Source organism: Candoia aspera, chromosome 8 (assembly GCF_035149785.1).
Source record: "Candoia aspera isolate rCanAsp1 chromosome 8, rCanAsp1.hap2, whole genome shotgun sequence".
Classification (NCBI taxonomy): Eukaryota; Metazoa; Chordata; class Lepidosauria; order Squamata; family Boidae; genus Candoia; species Candoia aspera.
The window spans coordinates 78,301,744-78,324,537 of record NC_086160.1 but is presented as its reverse complement, the minus strand read 5'-3'; the positions used below and the strand labels follow the sequence as shown (position 1 = coordinate 78,324,537).

Genomic DNA, 22,794 nt, shown 5'->3' with positions numbered 1-22,794 from the left:
GTCCCCAGGAAGATTAAGACCACATCACAAGTTCACCAGGAAGGCCACTCTTAAGGATCCACTTGGGGATGAACAAGGGATTTAGGAGTAAGACATCCCAAAGGCAATCCACACCTCCATGGCCCAATCAACAGCCATTCAGGGGCAGGGACAATGCATCCACCCTGGAAGACATAAATGGGGCCCCCTCACCAACCTTGCCCAGACTGAAGAAGATGCTTGGACAAACAGCGAAACGTTTCAACCAAAAAGAAAGAGATCCAGTTGCCATGACTCAACCTACAGACAATTCCACCTGGATGACTGAGAATCTTCATCGACATACAGACCAGTCAGTTTCACATCCATGCTGGGAAAAGCCCACAAGCATTTGTGAACACTTGGTTAGGCAGAGCCAACATAGGTCTGCCAGAGAGAAGTCATACCAGACTGATCTCACATTTTCTGACAGAGTTACTAACTTCATACATTGGGTACATTACAGGCCCAGGGTACCTTGACCTGCACAAAGCATTCAACAGCACTTCTTGTTATAGTAGTAAAAAACAGGGGTGGATGATACAACCCTGAGATGGATTCATGATGGGCTGAATGACCACACCCAGGGAGGACTCACTGGGGGCTCCCCATCAGCTGGGAGGCGGTACTGCACAAAATGCCCCAGGACTCTCAAGGGTGCTGTTCAACGCGGTCTAATGACCTGCCTGAAAGTGTTAGGGCAGCGTTTCTCAACCTTGGCAGCTTGAAGATGTGTGGACTTCACTCCCAGAATTCCCCAGCCAGCCATAATTGGCTGGGGAATTCTGGGAATTGAAGTCCACACATCTTCATGCTGCCAAGGTTGAGAAACACTGAGTTAAGGGGATGATTATGGAGTCTGTGGGTCCCATGAACCTAAGAAGGCTAACATTTTGGGAAAGAAAAATATTTGGCAAGAATTAGAAAGGCTCAGAAACCCACAAACAGGATGAAATTTAACAAGAAAGGACAAAAAGTCCTGCATCTGGGGAGGGAAAAAAGACAGACAGACACAAATACAGGGTGAGGATGGTTGCTGGACAAAGGTGTAGGGTAGATTTAAATGATCTGAGTGTTCTCCTAGTAGGTGTGTAAGTCAGCCAGACCCAACAGCCTGAGGCAGGGCAACTGCTGCTTTGAGACACCCCTTCAAGGAGCAGCTGGTCAGGCCCCATGTGGATTCCCATGTCCAGCTCAAAAAGGCCAAACAGGTCGGCTCAGAGGTCCGCCCCAAGGGCAGAAGCTAAACTGGAGGAGCCCAGCTTGCAAAAGAGGAGACCCAGGGACGCTGGGCAGCAGTCCTCCGACACTGCAGAGGAGGGAGCCGGCCAAGGCAAGATCCAGCAGGAGGATTCGGCTGGGCCCAGGAGGGCTTTCCTGACTGCCCCAGAGACAGACAGAAGCTGCCTTTGGAGGGGGCACATGGAGGTCTTCAGAGCTGTCCACTATACTTGAATAGACTCAGCTTTTCCAGCCTTGGCGGCTCGAAGATGGGTGAACTTCAACTCCCAGAATCCCCCCAGCCAGCCAGGATCTGTGCCAGGAGCCTTTTCAGCACTAGCAGGCTGTGCCGCAAAGAGGGCGAGAGCCCCTCTCTCCTTCGGTAACGGAAGGCGCCGAAGGAGAGCCTCCCATTTGGGGCCTGATGTTACTAAAGCTTCCCAACAGCAAGAGCGGCTCCTCAGTGTGACCCGCGGCTCGGGCGGCGGGGGCGGGTCTCCCCGGACCCGCGAGTACGAGCGGAGAGACCCCGCCGGGGGGCACCGCGCTGGCCGAACTACAAGTCCCGGCAGCCACGGCGCGCCCGGCCTTGCCTCTTCCGGGTGCGCTTCCTGCGCGGCGCCCCTGCGGAGCCTGGGAGGGGCGGCGGCGGCGGTGCGCTGCGCTGCGCTGGGCGGCCCTCTCTCGCGCGCCTCATGTCGGCCTCGGCCATCCCGGCCAGCTCGGGCGAGCTGCTGCGGAGCGACCGCGCCCCCTTCCCGCCGGCAAGTACCCCGCGCCGCCCCGCGCGCTTGGCCCCCTGCCCGGGCGGGGGCGGGTCCCCGCTCCGGCACTGCCATTGGCCGCCCTCCCGCAGGCCGACGGGGCGCGGAGCCAGGCCGGAGCCACGCGGCGCCCCTGTCGTGCCCTGCCCTGCGGGCGCGCGGCGGAGAGAGCGCAGCAGCTCCCCTGCCTGGAGGGCCCGCGGTGCGGAACCTCCCGCGCCGCCCTGCCCGTGAGTCGTGCCTACCCTCGGCCCGCTCCGGGGCCAGGTTTCCGCAGCAGGCGGTCGCTCGCCAGCGTTAACGAAGCAAAGCGCTCGCGTAACGGAGCCATCCTCTCTTCTGTGGCTCCCTCCGGACGTGGCAGCCTCCTCGCCGATCTGAGCTGCTTTGCCGCTCCCCACCCACCCCGATCCTGGGGGAAGAATACCCCGAGGCGGCGGCGCATCCGCGCCCTCCCCAGCAGCGTGAACCCTTGTCTTGTTCTTGCTTGCCCTTCCCGCGCGGCACCCAGGTCCCGGACCAGGCGGGCCGCGAGGTGGACGATGCCCTGGCGGAGGAGCTGGACGGGGGCGAAGGGGAGGCCCAGCCGTGGAGCCTGCAGGAGAAGGCCTTGCACGAGGCCAGGCTGAAGGCAAAGGGGAAGCGGAGGGTGCGACGGACTTCCTCCCGCGATTCTCATAGGGAGGCCCTCCCCGAAAAGGGGGAGCAGGAACCCGACCCCAGCAGCCCAAAGGGCAGAAACCACGACCGCAAGTCCCGCATGGGGAAGGGCCGAGGCCTGCCCAAGAAAGGTATCCTGTCTGCCGGCCCAGAAGCTCGCCTGGCCAAGCCCCCTTTGCTCAAACAGCTGTGGGGCTTGGGTGATTCTGCAGAGGGAGGATGCCTGACAGCATGCTGTCTTTCTAGGTGGGGCAGGGGGCAAAGGCGTATGGGGAGCACCTGGGGTCGTCTACAGCTACCAGGAGCCGGATGCCCGGGACCCCAACTATGATGAGGCCGCACAGGTACTGCTCGAAGCTGGGTGTGAGTGCAGGTTTAGCGTGCTGCCATCCACAGGGAGTCTGGATTTAAAGGCATGGAAGCACCTGAGGCAAAGCTGCTTCCATGCAGCAGGGCTGGGGAGCTGCAGCTGAAGGGGGTGAAACAAAGAAAGAAGCTGCTGATGCGGCCGCCTCCTCTTCCTCCTCCTCCTCCCTGAGGGGTCTGGCTCAGAGGAGGCGGGGCTGATGCTATTTGGCCAGGAAGCAGCTCTGCAGGAGGCCCAGGAGTTGCCTTTTACGTTGGGACTCTTCTAGGGGAAGACTGTCTATGCCACGGTGGTGCCCGAGCTGGAGGAGGAGGAGCTGGAGAAGACCGTGCAGCCAATGGTGCTGGAGTACTTTGAGCACGGAGACACCCTGGAAGTGGTGGTGAGTGCGAGGAGGAGAGGACTCTCCAAAGCCTCTTCCGGGCAGGGAGCTGTAGCAGAGGAGGGAGCCCTGGGCCACCCATGCCCACCCCAGCAGACACTCTGATTAGGGTCCTTTTCCCCAGGTTAGATAACCATGCACAGGGTTACTTGGTAAGCCCCTGGGTCCAGAAAGCTCTGTTGGAAAGCCAGTTGAGACATTGAAAGAAAAAGCACGGAAGGGAAGATGCTGCCTTCGTAAAAGGGAGAGGGTGAGGGAAGGCCAGCTTCAGAAACACCGATGGACTCTTTCGGGCTGGAGCAGGGATCTGCCCTGCCATTTCCCTTCTGTTTTCCTCTAAGCCTATTTCCCAAGCCTATTTCTATTTCCTCCTCGGCCCTATTTCTCCTGGCTTGTGTGCAGCCACCTTGGAAGTCTGCTTGGTGACAGACGGGTATCCCAGCAGAAGGGCTGGTGGAAACAGGACCTTGAGCCTTGGAAATTAAGTAGCTGAGTTGCAATCCTCTAGGTCCTGAGAGCTTTTTGGGTGGCTGGTATTAGAATCCCTTGTGCTGAAGCCAAAGCTTCATAAAAACCTGATGGGTTTGCTTTTAAAAGTCAAGTTCTTGTATAGATTGAAAAGTTGATAGGATTTTTAACATAGAGAGTCCCTTTATAATAATCGGTTTGACTTACTTGAAGCAGTTTGAACTGCTGTGTATTTTAGCTTTTTGGAGAAATCATAACAACTTCTGTCTCTGTGTTAATATTTGTGAGATGCTTTTTAAATAATGTGATTATCCTGGAAGATAATCTTGCCTTAATTGCCAGCACAACTCCTGTGACCTGAATAAAACCTTTTTTGTCGAGAAGTAAGCACAGTGTCCCTGCTGTTTGCAGAGGGCTTTGGAAAGCACGGGATGGGCCCCGGGGCCCTGGCCAGGCCAAACCTGGCTCTGTCAAACAGGCCCAGTGGGCAGAGGCGCTCCCTTCACCCAGCACCTCTTCCCTCCTTTGGCAGGAGCTACTTCGGAATCTGAACTTGGGGGGGCACAAGGCAGCCGTGTCCTCACTGGCCGTGGTGCTTTCTCTGGAGGGGAAGGCCAGCCATCGGGAGCTGACCTCGCGCCTGCTCTCTGACCTGGTGGGGAAGGTGTTAAGTCCCGAGGACATCGCTGCTGCTTTTGACGGGATGCTGCATGATCTCCCAGACCTCATTCTTGACACACCAGAGGCGCCACAGGTCAGTCCTGCCCAGGAAAGGGAAGCAGGGGGCTTCCTTCTTCTGGGCCCCTTGGCCTCTGACCCTGTGGTCCCTGTCTTGCCGTGCAGATGCTGGGTCAGTTCATCGCCCGGGCTGTGGCCGACCACGCGCTCCCTCTTGATTTTCTCGAGCGCTATAAGGGGCGTGTCGACTGTGAGCACGCACGGTGAGAGGGCCTATCTTATGCATGTGATGCAAGCATTGGATTTACTGGCCTGGTGAAGGGAGGGGCCCTCTGTGCTAACACCCCGAGGGAATATGTGTGAGACCCACACAAGCACACACCCTGGTTGATCTGCTGCTGCTGGCCCTCCAGTCTGTTGCTGAATGTTTCCCTTACAGGGCCGCCCTGGATCGCGCTGCCGTCCTCCTGCGTATCAAGCGAGATGTCAATCGGTTGGACAATGTGTGGGGCGTTGGGGGTGGCCAGAGACCCGTCAAGCATCTGATCAAGGAGGTGAAGAGCTGGGAGTGGGGATGCTCAGGTCTGCCCTTACCTGCCTCTCCAGTGGTCCTTGGGTGGCCCTTGCATGCTTAGCCCTCTGCCAGCTGCATGGGGTTTGTGGTGGGGTGATTGACAGAGGAATGCGTTTGGGGCCAGGTGCATTGAGGGAATCCATGCCTTCCTTGCTCAAGGAAGGAAGCAAAGTCCTGCACACCTCAGGGAGGTGAAGGCAGTGAAGTTGCAAGGCTGAGCGTCCATGCAGATCTTACGAACCAGAGCGGTCTCTGGCTGGAACTCACCTTCTGGGCTGGAGGATATGTGAGCAAGGCAGGGGTCTTAGTGGGTCTCCCTGGCTAATCAGGGAATGAGAGAGAATAAGGAACCAATTCAGGAGCAGTTTTTATCAGTTAATGAATTCAGGCTTGTACTGAAAATAGCTAAACTGGCAAGTGACATACCTAGTTCAAAAGCCTCATTAAAATGTACTGTTGAAACACAGAGCGGCTCCCCGCCCAGGAAGTCATGCCCAAATAAAAAGAACAAAGGAGACGGAGCAGCCAAAGGGGCCACGGGCACCTCAGCAGGTGCTGGGAACGTGTGTGGAAGCATGCGTGGTCTGGGAAGAGGCACGGCCCTCGTGTCCTGGGGTGCCTTTCTGCCTGCCAAAAGGTCTCAAGAAGGTGCACCGGAGGCCTGGGCTGGACTGCTGCCCCTGACTCCTTCCTTTCTTACTCCACCCCAGATGAACCTCCTCCTACGCGAATACCTGCTGTCAGGAGAGGTGTCTGAGGCTGAACGCTGTCTACGCCAACTCGAGGTGCCCCACTTCCACCATGAGCTTGTCTATGAGGTAAAGAAGGGAGGCAGCAAATGAACCTTTCTGGAGCCAGGGAGTGGGGGCAGGCCATGATTCAGCTCACCAAGCGCAGCACAAGGCGCTCTGGGCCCTCTCTCCATGCTGGTGCCTACCAAGATCTGCTTGGGCAAACATCTGTCTGCTGGCCTCTGGTCTGATGGTCAGCAATTACTGCCTTGCCTCCTATCCATGTGCACTCATGGCAGTTTCCTCCCTACATTCGTGCCAGGCCGTGGTGATGGTGATGGAGTCTTCAGGAGACACAGCCGTTGCCATGATGGTGAAGCTGCTGAACGTGCTGTGGCAGACTGGGCTGGTGACCCTGGATCAGATGAACCGAGTAAGACCCTGGAGATGCTCCAGCTGCCTCATGTACCCCAAGGCCTAGTTGCCCATGGGACACCAGCCTTTGTGCCACCTGCAGTCCCTCAAAAAGGCTGTAGTTCCTGTCACCCTGCGTGCTGCAAGCCTCTCTCCCTCTCCCTCTCAGGGTTTCCAGCGGGTCTACAATGAGCTTGGAGACATCAGTCTGGATGTGCCGCTGGCCCACAGCATCCTTGAGCGGATGGTGGATCTCTGCTTTGAGGAGGGTGTGATTACCAGGCAGCTGAGAGAGACCTGCCCTGCCCGGTAGGTCCCACCAAACTCTTTCCACCTGCTTCGGAAACCGCGTCGGCTTCTGGATGGACTGACCCCCCAATCTGCAGAATGGCTGCTTGGCCCATTTTAGAAAAGTTTTGTTCCCTAGGTGTTCCTCTTTAAGGGCTGTTCCTGCTGCTTGTGGGCGCAGGAGACAGCAGGATGGGGGTCTGGTTGAAACAGGAGACACATGAGAGGATCAGGTGGCTTGCAAACAGCCCAAGGAGCAGCATGGTCACTCTGCCCCAGCCTCTAACTGCCCTTCCTCTTTTCAGGGGCCGGAAGCGCTTTGTCAGTGAAGGAGACGGCGGCCAAATCAAGCAGTAACTGGAAGCTTTCAGCACCCCTTTCCCCTCCCCAGCAATGCCTTCAACCCAGCCAGTCCTACCAGTCTTATCAGAGGGGCCAGGAAGCCTTTGCTGAAAACCCACCATCGCCTCCACCCCCGAGCAGCGTCCAGCAGGCAGTAGAGGTCTATCGGGAGTGAGCTGGGTGAACCACAGTTCTGTCTTGACCAGTGGGGACGGGGGTGGGGGTGGTAGAGGAAGGAGAATGAGAAAGGCTTGTTTTCTTGCAGGGCATTTCCACATGTGCATACGCACCCCCCATGGTGCTGCTGCCACCAGCAGATGCATCTCAGGAAGGCTGGAGAAGGCAGAGGCATCCTTCCCCTGCAGCCTCTGGCTAGCGCAGTGCGGTTGGTCCCTGCCTTTGACAGCTGGTTCCAAGGCATTGTGGGGAAGGGCAGGCAGAAGCCGGGTGGCCTCCCCGCAGCCAAAGAACCTTCTATTCAGAGGACACCTCGAAGCCCTCTTGCCACCCACAGGTGCACAGGGGCGGCCCGGCTGGGTTGAGGGTCGAGGAGAGCAGCCGAGCACAGCGGGGCCAACTTTGCCCGTGCCCCTTCGGGCGTCTCAGGTTAATGGGGAATTGCTTCTGCTTGGCGCTATCCACGGTTGGCAGAGGGGTGGAGAAGTGGAGCAAGTGGGACACCCGCGTGGGAGGGAGTTGCACCAAACTGCTTAATGGTCTTGCAGGCAAAGGTGGTAGGGATGGGTGAGTCTAATGGGAAATCAAAATAAACTGTGTACCCAAAGGCCTCAGGTGTCTTGTCTCTTGCTGCAAGGGGAATAGCAGGAGGGGAGAGCTCGTGGGGAGGTCGTTCAGTGAATGTAGCCGAAAGACCAAGTATGGAGAGAGGGCTTTCACAAGGAAAAATAACTCCAAATGTATGGTATTCCAAGTGCAGTTGGAACTTGCATGTTACTCACTGAATAGGCCCAACCTAATGGCTGTTTTCATGTGAAATGCGCAGTTAACTCAAATTCTGGATTTATATGGCGGGGAAAAGCAAAAACAACGGGAAAGCTGAGGACTGGCTGCTCTGGAAGAAGACCGTCCTTTGCGCAGGCCCCTTCTAGGTAATGGGCCCGACGTTTTGACCGGGAGGGAGGGGGTGGGAAGAGAGACGCAGCCCTGCCCGCGAATGCCTTGCTGTTAGGCCGCGTCTGGGAGAGCCAAACTCGGCATTGGCTTCCTCAAGCTGCCCCCGCTTAAGGTGGGCTACTGGGCGCTGCGAAGCCGCCCCCTGCCCCAAATGGTTGGCTTTCCCTTGCTGCTGTCCCAGACGGGCCTCCCTGTCGCCGGTGGCAGCGCCGGCTGAACCTCTGGGCGCGGGAGCCGAGCAGGCCAGGTCTGGTCCTGCTGGCGCGAGGGCGCCGGAGCCCGTCCCGCTGCCGCTGCGCCCCTCAAGCCTGGCCCCGGATGCTGGGGGAGCGAGGCCGCGCCGGAGCGGTGGGAACTCGCCTTCCCAGCGTGCCCCGGGGCGGGAAGGCGCGGTGCCTGCCGGGAGAGGCGCAGGGACACGTCAGTCGCGAGGCGCCGCCGCCGGAGACCGCGGGGCACCGATGGCACGGGAGCGGCGGCGGCGGCGGGGGGGCACCGAGGGCGCGCGGCCGCAGGAGAGGGTCCCGCGCGCGGCCGGCCGGCGGGCGCGCGGGCACGCGGGCGCGGGGCTGGCGCTGCTGGCGCTGGGCTGCGCCGCCTTGGCCTGCGGCCTCTACGCCCGTTGGGGGCCCGCCGCAAGCCTGGTCGCCCCGCACGCCGCGCCCCGCGCCCTGCTGCCCGGCAGCACCGGGCCCGACGCCGCGCCCGCCCGCTTCTGGGGCTCCTACCGGCCCCACGTCTATTTCGGCATGAAGACGCGCAGCCCACGCTCGCCGGTCGCAGGTGAGCCTGGGCCGCCCGGGGCCTCTCTTCTGGAGGGGGCCCGGGGCCTGAAGGGAGGGCCGTCGCTCGTGGAGCCGCAGCGGCTTCCGGGCCCGTCGCTTGTGAGCGGGGGGGGCGGGGGGAGGCCGCAGCCTTGCTGCCTCCGGGCGGGTTGCGGGTTGGCTGAGGAAGGAAGGGGTCGCGCAGGCCGCAGCACCTCCGTGCCCCGGGGATGAGGTGGGCGAGGCAGGAGCTGGCTGCTCCCGGGCCGGAGAGAACCCTGAGAGGAGCGGAGATCAGGCGCACCGAGGCCCGCGGGAATCGCCGGCTCTGACCGGGAAGAAAAGGCTAGAACTGGAACCCCTTCAGCCCGTGGCCCTGCGTGGGGAGGGGGCCCGTTCCCCTCTGCAGGAAAAGGAAATAGTCTAATCCGTGTCGGAGAGCCGTCTGCCAGCTCCTGAATTGGGGGCTGCTCAGAAAGCCAAGGTTTACCACTTTGCCCCAGGCAGGCTTCGTGTTGCCGCACACTAGCCCTTGGCAAGATTGCTGCTGCCGTATGTCAGCGCTTTGTTTGTTTGGCAGGCTTGATGTGGATGCACCAGCTGGAGGGGGATATCCGGTTGCGCCACACTTGTGAACAGAGTGATGGCCTCCCTCGCTACGGCTGGCTACTTCATGACGGCATCCATTTTGGGGTGCAGGAGATCAAAGACCTCGGTTTCAGCCTTCAGACGGAGTTTGTGAAGTGTCCTGGCGGCCAGCATGGCGGAGACTGGAGCTGGAGAGTTACAGTTCGTCCAGAAGTGAGTGGAGAGAAAGAGAGCTGTTTTGCTTGTGTGGATTTTCTTAGCAAAATGTTTCACCTTTCTTACTTCTGGAACTAGGGTGATGTGCCTGGTGTTGCAGCTGCTTGCCAGGGCTGCTTGACCAAGCAATGCGGCTGCGCTTAGCTGCCCTACCAGGTCCTGGTTTGGGGGTTCTACTTGCAGCCTCGTCTTGGTAGAAGGGGTTTCACCATGTCCCAAGTAGACAGACTTCGCTTTTAATTTCCCCAGTTTATGGCAAATGTTTTCTGTCTCTGACATTTTCCAGGCCTTACCTAAGGGAACAAATATATGCCCTGGTTTTTTCCCAAGGGTCCAACTAAGCAGCAGCTGCCGGGGAGCAAGAAATGAAAATCTTCTTTGCTTTGCTTCTCTAATAATTTTCACGTGTTGTTCTTGTGCATTTAGAGGACTAGCCCCAAGCCCCTTTTCATCTCCCTCCTTTTCTACGTGGCCACCGACGGGCAGGGAACGCTGCAGCCTGTGATAGAGGAGAAGACTCGGCTGGTGTCGCTAAGAGGACAGACGGAGGAACTGGGGAACTTTACCGTCACCTTTCAGCAGCCTACCACTGAGGCCGGCACACCCCTTTATGCCAGGTACAGAATATTGTGGCTCAGGAAGCGAGGGGCACCCAAGGTCTCTCACGGCTATTTCCTACTCCATCCTCTCTCCCGCTAGGTATAATTACCTGCAGGCGAAGGCAGAAGGGCTGCATCGCCTGACCGACGTGGTGAAAGCAAGCCTCACTCCGCGGTTCTCCTATGCTCCGCCGGGGCTCCCCAAGCGCCGCTACTTTGGCGTGGATGTGTCCCACAGCCCAGCAGGGGACAGAGAGCTACGCAGCCAGCTCCTGGTTCATCAGGTGACGGTGCCCGTGCCCTGCCGCGTGGAAGTGGCTTTTGAATCAGGCAGCGTGGTCAACCGCCCAGAACGGCTCCTGGCAGAGGTGCTGACGCGAGAGCTGGACAGGTACATGGCCGCCTTTGAGCTGCGCTTTGAGGAGACCTTTGGGCTTGCCAGCAAGGGCTTCTCTCCGCCAGAGCAGTACTTCGCACGGGCCCTCCTCAGCAACATGCTGGGCGGGATGGGCTACTTCCATGGGCACTCGCTGGTGCAGTCCCCGCACACGGAGGCCCCTCAGCCTTACCCCGCGGGGTCTCTCTTCACGGCAGTGCCCTCCCGCTCCTTCTTTCCCCGGGGCTTCCTGTGGGATGAAGGCTTCCACCAGCTCCTGTTGGCCCGCTGGGACCCAGCGCTTAGCCAGGAGGTGCTGGCTCACTGGTTTGATCTCATGAACACCGAGGGCTGGATCCCACGTGAGCAGATCCTGGGCGACGAAGCCCTGGCAAAGGTGCCCCCGGAGTTTGTGGTGCAGCACAGCCAGGCGGGCAACCCTCCCACTTTCTTCTTGGTGCTGCAGCAACTGCTCAAGCAGGGAGTGGTGGAACGGGGTTACCTCCAGCGCCTCTATCCTCGCCTGCAGAGCTGGTACAGCTGGTACAATCATACACAGGCGGGGCCCTTGCCCTACACATTCCGATGGCGTGGCCGGGACCAGGACACTCAGCTTTTTCTTAATCCCAAAACCCTGACCTCTGGGCTAGATGACTATCCTAGGGCCTCCCACCCCTCTCTGGACGAACGCCACCTAGATTTGCGCTGTTGGATGGCAGTAGCGTCAGCTGTCATGGCCGAGGTGGCAACGCAGGTGGGAGAGCCAGCAAGTGACTATGCACGCATGGCCGAGGGGCTGGCGGACAATGAGCTGCTTGAGCGGCACCACTGGGCAGAGGCGCTGGGCACTTTTGCTGACTATGGCAACCATACCCAGGCCGTGGCCCTGGAGCGTGAGCGTCTTCAGCCCTCTCCTCCTGGCCAGCCCCCACCCATCCCAAGACTGGTGCGGGTGGTACGCAAACCACCCAGGCTGCAGTTTGTGGGAGGGGCCCTTGGCTACGTCAGCCTTTTCCCCCTGCTGCTGCAGCTCCTGAACCCCGATTCCCCACATCTGGGCAGCCTCCTGGTGGACATGAAGAACGAGCAGAAGCTGTGGACACCTTTTGGCTTGCGTTCACTGTCACGCAGTAGCCCTTTCTACCTCAAGCGCAACACAGAGCATGACCCCCCGTACTGGAGGGGGGCCATCTGGATCAACATCAACTACCTTGCGGTGCAGGCCTTGCATCACTATAGCCAGCTGAAGGGGCCCTACCAGGAGGCGGCTGCCAGACTATACCATGAGCTGCGCACCAATGTCATCGGCAACGTCCTCCAGCAGTACCTGGACTCTGGCTACGTTTGGGAGCAGTACAATGACAGGACAGGACAGGGGCAGGGGTGTTATCCCTTCACAGGCTGGTCAGCTCTTGTTCTGCTCATGATGGCAGAAGAGTACTGATGAGCAGGCTGGCCGGAATGGTTGCCCCATTCTCCCGGGGTGGCTCAGCTGGAGTGGCAGATGCAGGACTTGGGCAAAGGGGTGCAGGGTCTGGCGTCTGCTGCTGACCTGCTTCAGGGGTTGGCTTCCAATTTCACACTGAAATAAAGCTGTGCAGTATAACGTTCTTGGGTGCCTCCTTTGGAAGCACAGGCAGCAGCAGCTCTTTAATGGTTTGACGTGGTTGGTGGTGGCAAGGCAGCTCCACATGTGATAAAAGGAAAAAAACAGCTTAAGAGCAGAAGCTGTTGCAGAGTTCCCTGAAGCCCATAAATTACAGCTCACTGATCCACACAACAGCCAGCACTTCACGTTCTGCAGTGATTCAGCAAGAGCTGGGAAGGGAAGGCTTGCGAGAGGGCTGCAACCATAGAGAAGGAAACGTTTAAACTGACCCCACTGTATAGAAAGTTTGTTGATTCCACACACTAAAAAAAAAATTTAATCTGGGTGAGGCGTAAGCTTGTACCAATCAATGCATTGAATCAAACTTAATGGCTGGTTTACAATGCATGACAAGATGGCCTGCTTCATCTGGCACACGAAGGGAACCTGTTCCAGGCCGAGTTTAGAGCAGCTTCATTTGATGAACAACCCTGGCACTTGAGACCTCCCAAAGACCCCCAGAAAAGGCTTGACATTACAGTGCTCCCATTCCAACATGCAGAACAGCCAGTCCCTACTCAGTGCCACATAATAGACAAGGCTTCCAAGTCAGGATTTTCCACATTTAATAAGAAGCACGTACTGCTGCCCACACTAAAGACTACCAGGCACTGGTATGATGCAGACAGACAAAGCTGCTTCTAGCAGCTTGAAGGGAGAAGGCCAGCTCCCCGCTCCCAGGCCAGTCTGGATGGATCATGGAGCAGGGGTCAGCAACAGCCATCTCTTCATGCAACCAGCAAACCCCGCTGCAAAGTAGAAATGGGGAGGGACTAAGTCCTCAGCCCCCCCCCCACACCTTACATCAAAGCTGGAGCACAGCAGGAACTGCGCGTACATAGAGCTGTTACTATAGTTACAATCCAGCAAGTAGCTCAACTCTGCCCCAACGGCTACCATGTGGGCTCTGGGATCCTGTCCCCAGGAGGCTCCTGAGCCAGCACTAAGCAGGGACCGGAGTGTTGGTGGCAGGGCAGCAGGGAGGACCAAGGAGATGGCTGCATGGCTCAGGCAGATAAGAGGCGGAGTGTGAGAGCTCGTGAGGGTAAGGCGGTAATTCTCCAGTGAACAGCAGGCAGAAGCCGCCCGCCTTGCTCCCCGGCCACGAGGGAGGCGGCAGCACTCAGTCCCGGAGGTGGTGCCAGGTCAGCAGAGCACAACAGCCCTGCTTCAGACAGGCAACGTTGGTGAGGGAGCCAGTTCTTCTGCCCCCCCCTCGGAGCACTCCCTGTGCTGACTGCAGGCAGCCCCTTTGCCAAGCAGGTGAGCGGCCTCCTCTTCGCTGTCCACGCCTGCAGCGTCCTCGTCGTCTTGGCCTCGGCCCACCTCGATCCCTGAGTCCCCAGTCAGGCGCCGGTGCCGCAGGTGGCCGCTTTCCTCCCCAGCATCTGGCCCCTCCTCACCATCGGAGAGGCGCCGCAGGTCACTTTCAAAAAGCTCCACGTTGGAGGAGAAGAGTGCGTGCTTGTGGGAGGCTGCCAGGGGGGCATCTGATGGGGCATCCGGCTCCCAGCTGCCCCCTGCGTGGCTGCTGCAAACCTCATCCCCCTCGGCCTCCCCTTCGCTGGGGCTGCTGACCTCGGTGGCCGACAGGGAGGTGCTGCTGGGAGAGGTCAGGCAGCTGGACTCGCAGGAGCAGCTGGTGGAGTGTTCAGAGCTGCCCGTGAGGGTCAACGTGCTGGAGCCAAGGCGGCCGACGGCGCCCCCCAGGAGGACGGCGCTGTAGGGGGGCGGGGGAGTGGCGGGGCACTGGGCCACCTCCTCGTAGGCTGGCAGCTTGAAGGAGGCCAACATCCCTGCAAGGGAGGACAGGCATCAGACTCGGGGCGTGGGGGGCAGGAAACAGGTGGCTGCACCTCCCTCCGCGCGCGCAGAGCCACTCACTGAGATCCACCGCGGAGGGGGGGTAGTTGCAGGCACCGTGGTAGGCAATGAGGTTGATCTCGCGCTGCCGCTGCTGCTGCTGCAGGCGCAGCTTGGCGCGGCGGTGCCGGTACGCGCAGCAGCAGCTGAACAGGATCAGGACGGTCCAGAGCAGCCAGAACCCTGTAGGGAGGAGCCGCGGATGAGCGGGGCGCGGAGACGCAGCCAGCCCGCCCCCTCCCCGCCCGCGCCGCCGCCTCTTACACCAGAGCTCGTAGTAGTAGATGCAGCAGCCGGTCTCGCCGCAGCAGTGGCCCGTCTCGCAGACGTACGGCTGGCTCCTCACGCCGGGGCACAGCTCGCGGGCCTGCCAGGGAGCACAGCAGCGCCGTCAGCCCCGCCGCGCGGACCCGGCCCCGGCGCCCCCGGCGCCCCCGCCCCGCACCTCACCTGCCGCTCCCGGCCCAGCAGCGCGGCCGCGCCCCACCCGGACTGCGCCTCCCTGCCCGGCGGGGGCGGCCGCGACCGCGGCGGTTCCATGGCGCGCCTACGGTCGGCCCGGGCGCTGCGCCGCCGCCGCCGCTCCCAGCCCGGCCTGCCGGCCCACCCGCGCCACCACTCCCCTTATCGCCCGGGCCGCCGCCACCGCCGCCACCGCCATGGCTCCCAACGCGGCTCCCGCCCTGGCGCTCCCTGCCCGCCAATGGGCTTCTTCCGCGCGGCGCGTCCCCAATCAGCTGCGCGGCCGCCGCGCCCGCGACCCAATCAGGCGCCGTGTTCTCCCCTAACAACAGCAGACAAAGGCGACCGGAGGGCCCGCCCCGCGGACGGCTGACACCCTGCGCCAGTCAGAACTGGCCCCGCCCTTCGACGCCGCTGACTGGCCTTAGCTAGGAGGATTGACGCGTGCACCGAGGGGGCCCCCGCCGGCGGACCAATAGGAAGGGACGGGTGCGAAGGCGGCCACGTGACGGGGGGAAGAAGGCAAGACTTCCGACAACAGCCTTGCGGGCCGCTCTCGCTGCCGCCTCCGAAGGCCTTCCGCCCGCCCGCCGTCGCGCACGCGCAGCAGCAGCCCTCTGTGGCCCCGCCCCCGGCTCGCGGCGCGGTGGATTGCTTCTTGCCTGGAGGCTGCTCACGGTCGAGGGGTCGGGAACCTCGCTGCGGCAGCTGCTCCGGCCCGGGAGGCGCTGCGGGCCTTTCAGCCAAGGCTCCGTCGACTTCTCTGCGGGCATCCAGGGCGTCCCTCTGGCCACGAGGGAAGGGCGCGTCCGGGCTGCCTCGGCCCGGCGCCCTGGGAAGGGAGGTTTGCGCGTCTTGCGGGCCAGGGGTGCAGCGCCCTCCTCGGGACGGCCCCGGTGCACTGCGCGGCTTTGGATCGGCCCTTGGATCGCGCCTGCAGCTTTTACTTTCTCCCTTGCAGGGCTCCTCGCCACCCGTCCCGCGCAGCGGCTGTTCGAGGCCCGTCGCCTGTCCAGTGCAGGGCCGTAGTCCGGCCGGGGCTGGTCTTGGGCAAGGCCTCCCTCCCAGGAACGGGGCAGTTGGCACACAAGCCGTATCTGGGCCCAGGTCCTCCTAGCCACGGCTGCCACCTGCCCCTTCAGCAGTCCGGGAGGACCCCCAAATTGCTGTCCCGTCAAGAGTCAGAGATGGAGCATCACCAGAGGACCAAAAGCCCAAAGCCGCCCTGTCTTGCCTGGGTTGGGCCGGAGCCGGTTTCTCCCCGACCAGGCCCCCTTGCAGCCTCCGGGCACTTGGTCAGGACCTGAAGCATTTAATCAACGTGTACTGATGCGTCCAAAAGTATGCTCTCCCCCAAGGAATCCCAATTTGCCCCCCACTTTTATGGGGGGGGGGCATCTCTGTTTCTTCAGAGCTTTTTTGTTTTATACGCCCAAAGGACATTCTCCTAGAAGGACTGTGGCTTGCCAACATTATTTTAGCAAACTCCAGTCTGGCCTTTTTGTATTCTGGCTTTCAGAAGCAGAGTCTTCTACCACAGAGGTCACTTTCATCTCAAAACTTCATCTCTTGAAGTTTTCCTCAGTTCGCACTCAGCCAAACTATCCTCCTGTTCAATCTGTCAGTTTTCTGCTTGCGGCCACATCCAGGGTAGTCTCGGGGACCTTAAGCTTGTTGATAATAGCAGCGCCTTTGGTCACAGGAACATGAAGCTCTTTGGAGTTGGCTTTGTAGCCTTTGCCTTTAACATGCTTGGCTACCTTCTTCCTTTCCTCCTCAGACAATTCTCTGCCTTTCTTTCTCTTGTCCATCTTCACGGTGCTGCACACAAAATGCCTGAGTAGTTTTTCCATTCAAATAAGCTGACCGAGATTAAAGACACCAATGATGCTAATTAAAGCAAATACTCTGCTCAACCAATCACTAAATTCCATTAATGCCTTTTAACTTCTAAGGGGTACCAGTAATTACGTCCATGCCATTTTCATTTGTTGTACTGATGACAACATCCTTACATGTTGTCATACATCAAAAGTAGTGTCTGCTGTATGAATTACGGAATTAAGAAAGCGGATGCTATTGTCCTGTGTCAGTCAACTTACATCAGGGCAAATAGGGATTCGTTGGGGAAAAGTCGAGGGGTACCAATACTTTTGGTCGCATATAGAATTAAAACTCCAAGTTAGGTATTCTGGGTTTGCACTTGAATCCTGCTTTATAACGAGTACTTGCTCTCATAATAGGGCCTCAACAATGAACAGACTGCATACTAGATGGACAGGGGTACCTTAGAAGGTGTTTTGGAAAACAGCTGATGGATTTGTCAGCAAGCCAATCCAAGCAAAGCAGCTTTGTCCTTTACCACCTGTGACTTACCTTAAAAAAAAAACCTACCTCTTCCTGAACAGCAAGGTCTCAACATCTCTTGGAAATGCTGAGGGAAGAGGTCCCTCTCCCCTGTGGGCCAGGCTTACTCATGGGAGGAGGGACCTCTTCCCTCAGCATTTCCAAGAGATGTTGAGACCTTGCTGTTCAGGAAGGGGTAGATTCCCTCCCCGAAGAATGCCTGCTCCACACCCCTTTCCTCCTCCTGCCCACCTTCATGATGGGGGGGGGGGCGGCGGCGGCTCAGCAGGCAGCTTCTACCCAGAATAGGCCTCAAGTCACACAGGGCATTATGGGGAATCAGCAGTGCCTTGAATCGCCCTTGGAAACCAGCTGGCAATAGGCCAGTAGTGGGGCAAGACAAAGCAGGTCCCCATTGCTGCAGCAAAGATTCCAGGTGGGGTTGAGTGCCATCTTCAAGAGCAAATCACAGCAGCAACATTGCAGGTGACGTGGGCTCCTATTCCAGGAATGGCTGCAATCAGCACACAGCCAAAGCCAGGCAAAGGCCTTCCTGGCCAGGGCATCTAATTACTCCGCCAGCAGAAGCCACAAGGCCAGGTGGGCCCCGGGTTGAGGCAAAGTTGTGCCATCACAGACACAGAATGTCTGTGATGGCACAACTGACAGTCCTTCCACCTTGTGTGGTTTTAAGTCTGAGCTTGTTTTCCCCCATCTGGGCAGCGCATCTCCCCCTTGGTCTGGAATGCATAACCAGGCACCGTCAGCATCCCGATGATCCCTCACACCAAACCAATGGATTACCTCATGCTCCCCTAGCTTTGGCAACAGTTTGGGGAGAGAATCAATACACAGGGTGTGCAGGGCTCTACGGTTCCTTCCCCATAACCACTCTTTGGAGTCTTCACAGACAACCCAGGAGGACACGAGTCAACAGCATCCGAACGGCTGAGGGTCCCCTCACCCAGGGCCACCCACAAGAGGGAAGCCAGCACTGGGACACACGGAGATTCAGACCAGTCACGGGGTCTTAGGCTACGGGATCGGGCAATAACGAGGGCGGGGGGAACGCGGCCTCCCCTGCAGCCACTGCCACCAGCGGCTCCTCTTAAGCCGCTTGCCAAGGCCACCCCTGAACGCTCCTAGTTTGTCCTCGGAGAGCTCCCTGTCGGTAGGAAAAGCTGAGGAAGGAACAAGGAGGCCATCTTGGGCTTCTCAAGTTAGTTCAGGGTATCTTTAATGTTGACAACAGATCACTTTCCTGCAGGCTGCTGACTTAGCGCAGAGCCACAAGCCATTGGTCACCTTTTCCCGCAGTCTGTGCAAATAGGAAAGAACAGGGCAGCTCCCACTTCAGTCTGTCTTCGGAAGATGCAGCCTCCAAAAAGGCAAGTTAAAATGCCTGCCACTGCTGCTGCCTTTTCCCCAGCCCATGCAAATGCCAGGGCCCTGTCCTCTCCTCCCTGTTGTAACTTCTGGCACATTCCCAAAGTCGCTGCAGCAAGGCGAGCTGCCCCCAGGGGCTCCTGCCTGTGCACAGCAAGGTACAGGCTGGTTGCTGAACCAGCTGCTGCCCTAGAAGTCCCAAGGCCATCAAAGGCTCAGCCTCAGTGGGGTTTGGATGTCTGTACCTCCGCTCGCTGCCTCCCTGCCCATGGGCACCTTGGAACAGGGCTGGCCAAGCCAAAGCGCGGGCACCCCTCTTCCAGACCAGAGGCCCTCCTGGGCACCTGCCAGGCACCACCATCCTCCTCCGCCAAAGGGTGATGGGGCTACGCTGGCATCTCCTGGAGGAGCAAGTTCTTTTTGTAACAGTCCAGGCTGCAAAGGGGGACCCCAGTGCGGGAACAGGAGTACCGCCTGAGGTTGGTGCAGCCAAGAACCCCACAGGGGATGGTCGGAGGCACAACTGCAGGGGGGGAAGGCGAGATGGGCAGGGCGGCCCCGGGAGGGAAGGAGATGGTGATCCTGTGGGCAGCACTGCGGTAGCACACCGTGGGGACGGCTGCGCCTTTGGCCTTGCGCTCCCGCAGTGTCTTCACTTTGGCCTTGCTGGTCTTGGTGAGGCGTTCGATGGTCTGGTTCTTGTTCTCCTCGGCCTTTTTGGCAGCCTGGAGCCGCCGCTTACGAGCCCGCTCTTCTCGCTTCACCAGCATCTCCTCTGTCAGTGCCTTGGCTTTGTACCCCATTGGTAGCTCCAGCAATGGCTGGCTCTGTTGCTTGTGCAGTAGGGCTTTCTGTGGGCAGAGAGTGGGGAGGGGAGGGGAGGGGAGGGGTCAGCCGATTGACACCCGTACAGATCCAGAGGAAAGGAGAAGGCCTGAGGGCCTCAAGGCACCAGCAGCAGCAGCCGGGAGGTGCTGGAGAAACTGTGCCATCACCACAAAGGTCCCTCCCCTGAAGCAGCCTTGAGGCGGTGGGTGTCCTCCTCAGCTGCGTACTCTACAGCCTCGCCTCTGCAGGCCTAATCCAGATTTGATGCCCCCCCGCCCTCAGAACTGGCAACTCGGTTCATGAGGCTGACAGGGGGCAGAGATCCAATATGGACAGGAAGACGACCCCGTCCATGTGCAAAAGGAAAGAGGCTGCCTTCCCACCTCATTTAGGTGGGCTTGGCTGGAGAAGAGCCACCTGCCTGGAGCCCGGGAGGCAGAAGAGCCATGCAGCAGAGTAGAGTGGCTGTGGACCCCCCAGCCCCTTCCCTTCCCCTAGCTGGGCTCCCTGATGCTGCCATGGGTGAAAGGTCCACCCGCCACCCAGCGGTCTTCCCGACATCAGGCCCTCATCCCTCACCTGCCGGGCGGTGAGCAGGGACTCGTCCACCTCTTTCTTCAGCTCCCCGTTGTCATCCAGCTCCCCCCGCTCCAGGGCATCCAGCCATCGCTGCTCCTCCTCTTCCTCCCGTGCAGGGAAGCCCATTTCCGGGTCAAGCTCCGGCAAGGGGGAAGGCTCCAGGTTACTGTCTTCATCTGCAGGGGAGGGTTTGCTGTTAGCGGGAACTTCTCCTTTCAGGATGCAAATTTGCAGGACGGGTTCCAAAGAACAAGAACACTAAGGGAGGCGCCAGGATGACAACAAACTTTTGAGGAAGTTTATTACGAAAATATCCCCAAATATACTCAAGAGAGGCAAGCGGGTCCTTCCTCTATCAGCTGCAGTGAACCTGAGCATCTCTAGAACTCAAGTCCCCAGGGGGTTGCTTTCATTGGGCAAGTTTTATGGCCCTTCGGCCTCTCTCTCCCCCTCCACCCCCCGAGTTGCTTTGTTTCAGCTATCAGCAAGCAAACGCTACGTGTTTGTGAGGATTAAGCGTCTAGCAGGCACTGGGCACCTGCTCTGACAAAAGAGGGAAATAGTTACCCGACTGGGGTTAGGCCTGGAAGTTTGTTATCTCACTGCTGGCAAGAGTAAATGGGAAGAGCTGGCTTGCCTAAGCAGCCTCTCTGCCAGCTGAGGCAGGTGGATCCCAGGGCAGCCTTAAAGACAGATTTTGACACAGAGGGACCACAGCCCACCACAGAGGGAAGGTCTTCGGTATGGCTTCATCGTTGCTCACCACCCAGCCCTGTGCGACCCGGGCAGAGAAGGCTGAGAAAACCCCTATTCCCAGCACCTCTCTGAGTGGGCAGCCCAAAGCCGGGGTGGGTGGGGGGTGGGAAGGAGGGACCAGAAGGCCAAGGCCTGTACTCTTCCCCAGGCCACAAGGAGCATTTCCAGAGCCAGCACCACTCACCGAGCCACGCGCGGTACTGCTCAATGGGCACGCCTTCCATGGGCTCCTCTTCGTCATCTCCCACCATCAGTGGGGAGGGGGACCGCGGCCTCTCGGGGATCACTGTAAAAGTAGGGACGCTGGAGGGACAAGAGCAGGGCGGTGAAAGCCAGTCATGAGAGAAGCTCCAGGCTAGCCGAACCCCGGGGGGTGGGAAGCATTGGGCTGCGAATAGGTGCCTGCCCCTGGGGCCGGGGTGCCACCGAATCACCCCGTCTCCCACTGGCGCCTGACAGCGATGCGGGGACAATTAAACAAACAAACAAATAAATCTTCAGCCCTCAGGAAAAAGGCGAGGGCCCGCGCTTCCTTCCCCTTGCCCGGCCGCTGGGAAGCCACCCCCAGCGCGGCGGGCCGACCCTCCGCGCCTCCGTCCCTGCCTCGCGGAGCCGAGCGCCCGTACCTCTTCGTGCCCAGGATCTGCCCGCCCAGCTTGATTTTGAGCTTCAGCTGCGGCTTGGGGAGCGCGGCCGCCGGGTCGGCGGGGGGCAGGCCGGCCTCCTCCCGGTGGTGCCTCTTCTTGTGCTTCTTCTTGTGCTTCTTGTGCTTCTTCTTGTGGGCCCCGTGCCCGCTCGAGTCCTCCTCCTCGCCTGGGCGCCGCGAAGAGAAGCGGAGGGAGGGAGGGAGGGAAGAAACGGGCCGCTCAGTGCTCCGCCACGGAGCGCGCCCAACGCCCCCCGCCCCCCCGCCGGGCGCCGCTTACCCCGCCGGGCGCCCTCCATCCTGCCGCCCAGGCCCTCCGCGCGGCGCCACGCCTTGCTCATGCTCCGCCGCCGCCGCCGCTACCGGAGCGCCGTGACGCACTTCCCCTCCAGGCCGGAAGTGGGCGGCCGGAAGGAGGTGCGAAGCGGAAGAGCTTCCCTGGCGGACGCCGCCCCCCTCCCAGGCCAGGGCGGAAGCCCGGAGCGCAACGGCGGCGGAGTCTCAGGCGCCCCCGCGGCTCCTGCGCGTTGAAGGCCGCCTCTCCTTCTTGTAACGCGCGCCCTGTTCTCGAGTGGCCAGGCCAGGCCGCCCCGTTTCGGCTTCTGGCCTCCAAGTACCGGAGAGGCTGAAGGCCGCCTGCAGGAGGACGGTTGCCGCCGCCGCTGCGGTCTTCGGGGGCGAGGCCGGAAGGAGAATGTGCCGTTCTGCGCGGCGCGCGACAAAGCGGGCAGGGAGACTCGGCCGGCGCTCCCCGACCTCGGCCGCTTTAAGCCCGTGGATATCAACTCCCAGAACGCAAGAGCCACCGTGGGAGTTGGTCCACGCAGCCTACCGTGGCCCAGGTTGGGGAGCACCGATCGAGGTGGCGGCCACTGCGGGCCAAAGCGAGCGCTCCCGCGCAAATGCAGCCTCCGCCAGCGGCGGTGAAGCACCGGTTTGGTAGTGAATCCCCTGGGCCGCTGGCAGAAATGGAGGCCGGGCTCTTTCCGTGCCACGAGCGGACGGGAGAGAGGCAGGGCAAGACTGGAGACTTTTGCAAACTTTGGGAGAAATCCAGACTCCCGTCAAGGTGGTTAAAAAGCGCCAATCCCCAAAGACCTAGTGGTGGACTCCCTTGCATCTCCATCCTCCCTGTGATTTCACAGCTCTAAGCGGCTGCTGTCCCAGAAAGAGCCGCCCTTGGATTCTCGGGCAGTGAAGCCTTGGGAGCCTGGCTCCCTCCTCAGCTTTCTGGTTAGCAGCTGCAGGACTCCCACCCCCACCCCATTTCTCAAGTCCAAATGTGGATGAGACGGGATGGGGAGCCTTCCTCTTTGCTGCTGTAGGACTGCCATTAACAATGTTTCCTGCAGCTTTCCTCCCCAGGACAAAAGGAACTGGAATCTCGTCTCCAGACATCAGGTGTCTGGGCACATCAGCAAGGAAGGGTGTGAATTCACAACACCTCACTCTGATTAGGTTATTATAGACAAACAACCTGGTCTGAACATGTTGGCACATTACGAGGCTCTGGTTCTGTGCCTTCCAAGCTTGCCAGACAATTCAGGAAAAGAAAAACATGAGCCGCGTTGCCCCAGTAACAATTCCTGGTTTGATCAGGATTGCCTTAAGCCAAAGAGAGCTGGTCGCTGTTTCTCATTCTTACAAGGCAACCCCCTTGCAGGTGGCCTTCCAGCTAGTCTTAAAATACAAAGGC

The 22,794-nt window shown here is 59.7% G+C and overlaps 4 protein-coding genes across 5 annotated transcripts; 2 read left to right on the top strand and 2 right to left on the bottom strand.

Moving 5' to 3' along the window:
• Window positions 1-1,851: 1,851 nt before the first annotated feature.
• LOC134501823 (programmed cell death protein 4-like) lies at window positions 1,852-7,694 on the top strand. The gene is made up of 11 exons (XM_063309792.1): window positions 1,852-2,003; window positions 2,515-2,794; window positions 2,910-3,007; window positions 3,299-3,412; window positions 4,413-4,634; window positions 4,724-4,821; window positions 4,998-5,112; window positions 5,843-5,950; window positions 6,186-6,296; window positions 6,447-6,586; window positions 6,871-7,694. The coding sequence occupies exons 1-11, from the start codon at window positions 1,935-1,937 to the stop codon at window positions 6,920-6,922; spliced, it is 1,407 nt and encodes a 468-aa protein (XP_063165862.1). The 5' UTR covers window positions 1,852-1,934; the 3' UTR covers window positions 6,923-7,694.
• Window positions 7,695-8,478: 784 nt separating this feature from the next.
• MOGS (mannosyl-oligosaccharide glucosidase) lies at window positions 8,479-12,194 on the top strand. The gene is made up of 4 exons (XM_063309744.1): window positions 8,479-8,824; window positions 9,386-9,606; window positions 10,036-10,226; window positions 10,309-12,194. Exons 1-4 carry the CDS (start codon window positions 8,503-8,505, stop codon window positions 12,026-12,028), a joined length of 2,454 nt encoding a protein of 817 aa, XP_063165814.1. The 5' UTR covers window positions 8,479-8,502; the 3' UTR covers window positions 12,029-12,194.
• Window positions 12,195-12,781: 587 nt separating this feature from the next.
• On the bottom strand, window positions 12,782-14,741 carry WBP1 (WW domain binding protein 1). Of its 2 annotated transcripts, XM_063309745.1 has the most exons (4): window positions 14,546-14,738; window positions 14,360-14,462; window positions 14,117-14,278; window positions 12,782-14,028 (listed from the first exon to the last, which is right to left on the bottom strand). In XM_063309745.1, exons 1-4 carry the CDS (start codon window positions 14,633-14,635, stop codon window positions 13,403-13,405), a joined length of 981 nt encoding a protein of 326 aa, XP_063165815.1. In that variant the 5' UTR covers window positions 14,636-14,738; the 3' UTR covers window positions 12,782-13,402. The 2 variants fall into 2 exon arrangements, with proteins under 2 accessions (XP_063165815.1, XP_063165816.1); XM_063309746.1 differs by lacking the exon at window positions 14,117-14,278 and having other exon boundaries at window positions 14,546-14,741.
• A 3,386-nt stretch (window positions 14,742-18,127) lies between these two features.
• Window positions 18,128-21,478, bottom strand: INO80B (INO80 complex subunit B). The gene is made up of 5 exons (XM_063310098.1): window positions 21,379-21,478; window positions 21,079-21,265; window positions 20,637-20,755; window positions 19,697-19,872; window positions 18,128-19,140 (listed from the first exon to the last, which is right to left on the bottom strand). Exons 1-5 carry the CDS (start codon window positions 21,437-21,439, stop codon window positions 18,676-18,678), a joined length of 1,008 nt encoding a protein of 335 aa, XP_063166168.1. The 5' UTR covers window positions 21,440-21,478; the 3' UTR covers window positions 18,128-18,675.
• Window positions 21,479-22,794: the final 1,316 nt, after the last annotated feature.

Coding starts and splice junctions, on each gene's coding strand:
- WBP1 (XM_063309745.1), bottom strand. CDS start 14,635: ATGGAACCGCCGCGGTCGCGGCCGCCCCCGCCGGGCAGGGAGGCGCAG. Junction 14,279..14,359: donor CTACTACTACGAGCTCTGGT/GTAAGAGGCGGC, acceptor TCCTCCCTACAG/GGTTCTGGCTGCTCTGGACC. Junction 14,029..14,116: donor CCCCTCCGCGGTGGATCTCA/GTGAGTGGCTCT, acceptor CCTCCCTTGCAG/GGATGTTGGCCTCCTTCAAG.
- MOGS (XM_063309744.1), top strand. CDS start 8,503: ATGGCACGGGAGCGGCGGCGGCGGCGGGGGGGCACCGAGGGCGCGCGG. Junction 8,825..9,385: donor CCCACGCTCGCCGGTCGCAG/GTGAGCCTGGGC, acceptor TTTGTTTGGCAG/GCTTGATGTGGATGCACCAG. Junction 9,607..10,035: donor GAGTTACAGTTCGTCCAGAA/GTGAGTGGAGAG, acceptor TTGTGCATTTAG/AGGACTAGCCCCAAGCCCCT.
- INO80B (XM_063310098.1), bottom strand. CDS start 21,439: ATGAGCAAGGCGTGGCGCCGCGCGGAGGGCCTGGGCGGCAGGATGGAG. Junction 20,756..21,078: donor CAGATCCTGGGCACGAAGAG/GTACGGGCGCTC, acceptor TTGTCCCTCCAG/CGTCCCTACTTTTACAGTGA. Junction 19,873..20,636: donor GCAGTACCGCGCGTGGCTCG/GTGAGTGGTGCT, acceptor CCTCCCCTGCAG/ATGAAGACAGTAACCTGGAG.
- LOC134501823 (XM_063309792.1), top strand. CDS start 1,935: ATGTCGGCCTCGGCCATCCCGGCCAGCTCGGGCGAGCTGCTGCGGAGC. Junction 3,413..4,412: donor GAGACACCCTGGAAGTGGTG/GTGAGTGCGAGG, acceptor CTCCTTTGGCAG/GAGCTACTTCGGAATCTGAA. Junction 4,635..4,723: donor ACACACCAGAGGCGCCACAG/GTCAGTCCTGCC, acceptor CTTGCCGTGCAG/ATGCTGGGTCAGTTCATCGC.